The sequence below is a fragment of the Microtus ochrogaster genome, linkage group LG8 (genome assembly GCF_000317375.1).
Source record: "Microtus ochrogaster isolate Prairie Vole_2 linkage group LG8, MicOch1.0, whole genome shotgun sequence".
Classification (NCBI taxonomy): Eukaryota; Metazoa; Chordata; class Mammalia; order Rodentia; family Cricetidae; genus Microtus; species Microtus ochrogaster.
Window position 1 is genome coordinate 502,866 of NC_022033.1, and position 7,540 is coordinate 510,405.

Here is a 7,540-nt window from a genome sequence, read left to right on the forward strand (position 1 = left end):
GAGACATCTTCCTACCTTCATCCTAACCCATCTCTCAAGAAAACTATAATTACCTAGTTTTATTTCCTGAAATCTCTATTTTACTTAGACCCATTTTCCATCTGCCAAGATCTCTTCTGACCTACGTACCAGGCACCCAAGTTCTAAATCTGGGAAGTCATCTGAAGAAGACACCCTTCCCTACACTCTACATCCAGTTACTTCCTCTGACTCCTTGGCAGATACAGCACCAACATTCCCTTCTCTCTGACAGTATGGTGCTATCTTGCTTCAGAGAGTTCTGACTGTTGCATATGATTGCTGTGTCTGTTTCTTAAAGGCAAAAGTTACTCAGGCCCATCACACACTCTCTGGTCTCTCAGGCCATCTCCTGTACATTACTAAGCAAAGGGTGCCTGTTTGGGTTATGATCACCAATCTGCTCTATGCCCTCACCATCCTGGCTTCTGGGCACTGATGGTTTCTGCCATACCTCTGGCATAGCTGGAATCACTTGCGTCACCGCTGTCTGAGTCGGATGACTCTGCAGTCTCAGTGCGCAGAGGAGGCAGGATACTGTCCCCCTCCACCACAGTCTCCTTCAGCAGCAGTGAGTCAAACTTGACAGTATAGTAGCCATTGTCCACATCTAGGGTGACAGAGACAGGTTGTAGGTTAGCAGCTTTGCAGGAAGGAAAGGGGCTTGGGGCAAAGGCAGACTTGCTCCTCTTGGGCCCAGATGAAGTAAAAAACCAACCCAGAGGTGGAGAATGGCTATAAGAACAGGAAGGATGCTTCAGAAAGGGTCCCACCAGGTAGGTCCTTATAGGCAATCTCACCAGTGATCCGTGCTGGGTGCCAAAGCCCATCCTGGTGCTTGGCCAGACACGCAGAGCCGGTCTTCAGTAAGCTCAAGTCTGGATCCTGGAAGGGACGCAGCTCATCCACAGAGACTACATGCCCATGGGAAAACCTGTAGATACAACCACAGGAGACAGTGGCTTAGAAATGGCCCAGCAGGAGCAAGCAAGCCAGAAGCACAAAGACTATCAACAGGGAACTGCCTATAATTGAGTGAAATTCAAGAAGTCAAGACAGGCACACCAGCAAAAACATCTACATATCCTTCCTCCCTAAATCTCTCCCTCCCTCCCTCCTCCTCCTCCTCCTCCTCCTCCTTCTTCTTTTCGTTTTTTTTTTTAAAATTTATTATGTATATAGTGTTCTGCCTGCATATATGCCTGCAGGCCAGGAAAGGATACCAGATCTCATTATGGATGGTTGTGAGCCACCATGTGGTTGCTGGGAATTGAACTCAGGACCTCTGGAAGAACAGCCAGTGCTCTTAACTGCTGAGCCATCTCTCCAGCCCCAAACATCTATATTTTCATACCTATAGATTTATGCACACATTTCTCTCATATACATATACATTCATATACTCACTCACATGAATATACAGGTACTCTCATACTTGCTCATGCATATACATACACTTATAAATTTATGCTCATATATACCTGTATATCCATATATACAATATCTCTCACATACATGCATATACTACCATATAGTTACACACAGTAAACACATTTGTATACATACTTATAAATGCAGAGAATGTACCCACACATGTACATACACTCTCACAACACAAATGCATGCATGCATACATACTAAACAAATAAATGCATACAAGGTACTTACAAACATACATATACTCTAAAACACACCACACACACACGTATACACACTGGAATGTTCTCTTAGGACACACAGGGCTACTGTGGGGAGATGGCCTGTGATTCTCCCTGCTCTCTAGGTTAGGGTGACAATGTGGCAGAGAGCCTTGCGACTACAGTTCACTGCCTCACACCAAACATGATGCTCTTGACACTAATATTCAAGGCAGATGTGTTAGATGCTGGGATACACTGAGTTCTCCCTGGGCATGGGCACTTGGAAGGACAAGGCAGGGTGATCATGAGTTTAAGGTCAGCCTGGGCTACACAAAGAGATCCTTTCTCAAAAGCCGAAACAAAAACTAGAAGAACTTAGTTACAGTAATGGTGCTGTGTCTTTTATGCATCTGTGCACGTGTAAAATTAAAACCAAAACCAAATCTGACAAAAAAGGAAGAGGAAATGTGGAGACACAGAAGACTGCAGCCATGAGCTTTGCCAAATAAAGGCATGAAAAAGCTAACCACCAACTACCATTATATGCCATCATTTCAGACAGGAAGAGCAGCTGAGGGGATTCACTTCTCAGCAGTAATGAGTGGGTAGGGAAAGAAGGAGACAGAACAGAGGAAAGGTCAGAACTTCCACAGCTCACACCCACAGACAGGATTCCAGGGTTACCTCTCTCACAAACCATCTTAGACACACAGCTGAAGGCTGTGCCACCAAAGCACAATGAACACTGGCTAGAAAGTCTTGTCCAGCTGGGAACTGAGGACAAAAGGATGTATCCAAGGGGTTTATCCTGAGTTTGATCCTTGGGGCTCAGAAGGAAAGAACTGATTCCCACAAGCTGTCCTCTGATGTCCATGCTCTCACGGTGACACATGCAATGCCTCTAAACCATATAAATAAGCATTTCTAAAGGGGGCAAGGGAAATGTCTCAACAACTAAGAACACCAGCTGCTCTTACAGGGCACTTAGGTTCAATCCCCAGCACCCACACGGTGGCTCACAGTCCCAGATGACCGGACACCCTCTTCTGGCCTTCACAGGCACCAGGCATGCAAGTGGTGCACAGACATACATGCAGGCAAAACATCCATACGCAACAGTGAGAACAGCAAAATATGCTTACAATCGGAAACAAGTGTTTCCAATTTGTACTTTTTAAAAATATTAGTGGTATCATATTAGTGCTCAAAAAGTTTTGGGTTTGAGGGGGCTAGGAAGCTGGCTCAGTATGTAAGAGTGTTCACCGGGCAAGTGCAAGGACTCAAGTGTAAATCCCCAGTACCCACATAAAAAGAGGACCTGAATGCCTAGAACCCCAGTCCTGTGGAGGAAGACACAGACAGAGGATGCTTGGAACTTGCTATCCAAAGAGAGAGAGAGAGAGAGAGAGAGAGAGAGAACGCTCTCCAGGCTGAGAGGCCCTGTCCAAGGGAATACAGAAGAGGCGACAGAGGACACTCAGTGTCCTTCTCTGCTTGCACACAAAGTTTTAAAAAAAAGTTTTAGACTTTGGAGTATTTCAGATTTTGGATTATCTGGACTAGATGCTCCACTTGTACAATTTTTTTACCCAACAAGAGCTTCTAAGAAAGGATTTTAAAGAAGTAACAGTGTTTGCAAAGATTTAGCTACAAAAATTATTTTTCACTTTTAAAGATTTATTTAATTTTAATTTATGTGCATGTGACTGCTTGTCTACATGTATATAACATAACATGTGTGCAGTGCCCTCAGAGACCAGAAGGGGGTACTGGATTCCTGGAACTAGAGTTGGTCCAGAGGCTGAGTTTAGCAGACCTCAAAGGAGACCTGTAAATGGGATATACCTTTAATCCCAGCACTGGGAGGCAGAGGTAGGCAGATCTTTGAGTTGGAGGCCAGCATGGTCTACAGAGTGAGTTCCAGGACAGCTGTGGCTACACAGAGAAATCCTTTCTTGAAAAACCAAAACAAACAAACAAACAAACCCACTCATATTTGGTTAAAAAAAAAAAACCAAAAAACCAAAAACATGAGTTTACAAAGCCAAGAAACTTACTGTCTTGGCTACTGTTCTATTGCTGTGAAGAGACCCAAGCAACTCTTTTTTTCTCCCCTCTGAGATTAAAGGCATGCAAGCACCTCCTGGCCAAAGCAACTCTTATAAAAAGAAAGCATTGGGGATATGGTTACAGTTTCAGGGGGTTAGTCCATTAGCGTCATGGAGAAAAGCAGACAGGCATGGCGTTAGAACAGTAACTGATCCACAAGCAGACAGGCAGGCAGGCATAAATGGAGAGGGAGAGGAAAAGACAGACAGACAAATAGACAGACAGATACACTAGGCCTGGCTTTTGAAACCTCAAGACCCACCCCCAGGCACACACCTAATCCTTTCCAAATAGTTCATCAACTGAAGCCCCAGTGAGTAAATACAAAATCACATCTAGATAAGTTATAAACTGATCAGGATAGTCCAAAACAGGAACCCTTAAAAATAGCAAGAGGGAGGGGGGTGTTCTTCACATATATGGAAATAACAATTTGACAGATAACTTCTCACTAGAAACCAAGGATGAAGACGTAGTTTAGGAGCATGTGTGGTGTTTGATCCAGCGGGGTGTGTGTGTGTGTGTGTGTGTGTGTGTGTGTGTGTGTGTGTGTGTGTGTGTGTAGCTGTCTAAAGCCATCATAAACTATTTGTGACACAGGGCTGCAATAGCTCACTGGCACAGCACTTACCAGCATCACAGGCCCTGAATTCAATCCTCAGTTATCTCCCATCCCAGGGAGAGAAACCATAGAAAGAAATTAGATAGAGATCCTAGAGTTAAAAAAGTATATTAACTGAAAGGAAAAATTCTCCAAAGGAGTTGAAGAGTCAGAAGAAACTTGTTTTTAACAAAACCTCAATCATTTGATTTTACCAATAAAGACTTGGAAACAAGATGTTGGGGTTAAAGTGTTCTTGCTCAGAGAGGCAGAGACAGCACCCAGCTGACCTTCCGCCTCCACCAATGTCCCAGAAGCCTTCTCAAAATAAAATGCCCCTCCCTTCTTCTTCGTGTGTGTCTATCTAGCCTTGTGAAGTTTTTTCTTAATAATCCTATGTTCACTCCCTGTCAACCGGTTGCTTGCTCCATCTCTTGACATATGGTTGACTTTATATAATTCTGTCTACAGTATTCAAGCAGAAAGCGCTTGGATTAAAGGTGTGTGCTGGGGCTGAGCCACACCACAACTAGAAACAGGTTTTTCCAGCAATTAATGCAGCCTCTGGGTTCACAGTGTGATCAAGTATCCTGCAACAGAAACGGAACTTGAAGACAGGGCTACAGTACATATCCAACATGAAGACTAGAAAGGAAAGAAAAAGAAAAGGGAGCAGAGTTCAGGGAACCTAGGGGCACACCATCAAACATCATGTGAACCATCATGCGCACACCTGGAGTTCCTGAGGCAGAGAGAGAGCAGCAGAACGATACCTAGAGAGAGATCTCAGTGGCTGAGAACACTTGCTGCACGAGCATGAACAAGAGTTTGGATCCCAGCACTCATGAAACAAGCTGACATCCACATGCAATTCCAGTTCCCAGGGGAGCAGAGACAGGAAGATCTCTGGGGCTTGCTGGCCTGTCTAGGTTGGAACATAAGCTTTACATTCTGTAGTGATGTTTCATTTTTATTCTAATAAATATCAGAAAAGTCAAACAGCCACACTGGCCAGCCTCACAGACCAGGCAGCAACGACACACCTTTAATCCAAGAAGCCCCACTAGTTTGCCATAGAAACCAGGCAGTAGTGGTATATGCCCTTAATCCCAGAACTAGAGAGGATTATAAAATGGGAAGAGACAGCTCTCATTCTGAGATTCCTGGAGGCAGGACTGTCATTTCTGATTGAGTTAGAGGTAAGAACCTATGGCTGGCTTCTTTGCTTTTCTGGTCTTCAGGTTGAACCCCAATTTCTGTCTCTGAGTTTTTACTAATCGTGCTTCAGTGTTCAGAAAGAGACCCTCGACTCAAAGGAATAGACAGAGTGATGGCATGATGCCCTCTTCTGGACTCTGACCAGTGTGCAGGAATTATAGACATGTCCATCACACTGGGTTTATACAGCCCCGGGGATAACCAGGGTTTCATGCACGCTAGGGAAGCACTCTATCCATCATGCTACACCCCCAGCCCCAAAGATGCAACTTCTAATAGTAATAATATACAGATGTGAGTCTACCCAGGATCAGAGATTTTTGAAAAAATTATTAAAGATAATTTGGTAGTAATTTAAACTATACTGTTAAAATTTAAGGTATTAACCACATACTAGAGTAACTATTATGGAAATAAAGGGGTTAGAGGGATGGCTCAGCAGTTGAGAACTAGCTGCTCTTGCAGAGAATCTGGGTTCAATTCCAAGCAGCCATAGGCAGTTCACAACTGTCTGTAATTCTAGTCCCAAGGAAACGAAGCCCTCTTGTGGCCTCCATGGGCATCAGACACACAAGTGATGCACAGAGATATATGCAGTCAAAATACTCATACATATAAAAATTGAAAAATAAAAAAAGAAAATAAAAAGTATGCAGAAAAGTGAACTGGTAAGAGAAAAAGGAAAATAAAGCTAATAGCAATCAAATGGTAGGTAAACAAAAAGACTTAAGATGCATAGAAAACAAACATCCTTCTTCAATAGTCACTACGTTAAACGTGAGTTAAACACTAGAAGGTGTAGATTAGGGGGTAGACATGGCTCAGTGGTTTAAGAGCACTGGCTGCTCCTCCAGAGGTCATGAGTTCATTTCCCAGGAACCACATGGTGGCTCACAACCATTTATAATGGGATCTGATGTTTTCTTCTGGCATGTAGGTAAATGTGCAGATAAAACACTCATATACATAAATAAATAACTAAACAAACAAATAAAAAATCGGTCATTAAAAGAAAAGGGTACAAGTTAAAGAAATATATTTCTTTCAAAATTTTTATTTTATTTTTAATTATGTGTACCTCTACCTGTGTGTGTATTCATGTTGTGGACATGTACATGGAAGTGTGAGTGCTAACAGAAACTAAAGGCCTTGGATCCCTTAAAGCTAGAGTTACAGAAAGTCGTGAGACAACGGACATGTGTGCTAGAAACCAAACGAGTATTCTGTAAGAGCTACACATGCTTTTAGTCAATGAGCCAGCCCTCGTAATAACATGTGTGTATATGCGCGCGCGCATGCATGTGTGTGTGTTTGTTTGAGAAGAGGTGTCACATGATATAGTCCAGGTCGGCATTAAACTCAAGATCCTCTTGCCTCTTCCTCCTAGTGTACAACTAAAACTAGCAGGCATCCTAATTAATGAATGAGTCAAAGAAGAAATCAGGAGATTAGAAAGTGCTTTCGTTGGATGAAAAATAGAGCAGTGGGAAAATTCTCACTCTCTGTCTCTCTCTCTCTCTCACACACACACACACACACACCAAATAGTAACAAAACTCTACAGACTAAAATCTCTCATAGAAATACTAGCAAATCAAAACAGCAGCACATTAAAACGATTATACACCATTGCTAGGCAAGGGTAGCTGGCTCAGCACATGAAAATCATTCAGTGTAATTTACCACATTCATGAATGAAAGAGAATAAGCAAAACCATCTCGATAATACAAAAGCATATGAAAAAAACTAACACCCATATACTACAAATGACTCAGTCAGCTGTATATATAGATGGGGATGTTCTCCATTTGATATCCATGGGAATCCACGGTTGCTATGTTTGGGCGGCAAGCCCTTCACCTGCTTAGTTATCTTGCTAGCCCAGATCTGGAGCCCACAAAAGAATACTTATTAAGTTTTGTGTGTGGGTATGTGCATAAGTGCAAGTGCCTG

At 42.9% G+C, this 7,540-nt stretch overlaps 1 protein-coding gene across 2 annotated transcripts in view; it reads right to left on the bottom strand.

The window, feature by feature from the left end:
• The window catches only part of Zgpat (zinc finger CCCH-type and G-patch domain containing), a 16,599-nt gene that overhangs the window by 2,251 nt on the left and 6,808 nt on the right, over nt 1-7,540 (bottom strand). For both annotated transcript variants that reach the window (XR_003378331.1, XM_005362688.2), the window contains exons 2-3: nt 819-952; nt 473-628 (exon numbers count right to left, since the gene is read on the bottom strand). Coding sequence is in view for 1 of the 2 variants with exons in the window: in XM_005362688.2 (XP_005362745.1) it covers nt 473-628; nt 819-952 (290 nt within the window). In the remaining variant the exon portion in view is untranslated. The remainder of the gene's footprint in view (nt 1-472; nt 629-818; nt 953-7,540) is intronic.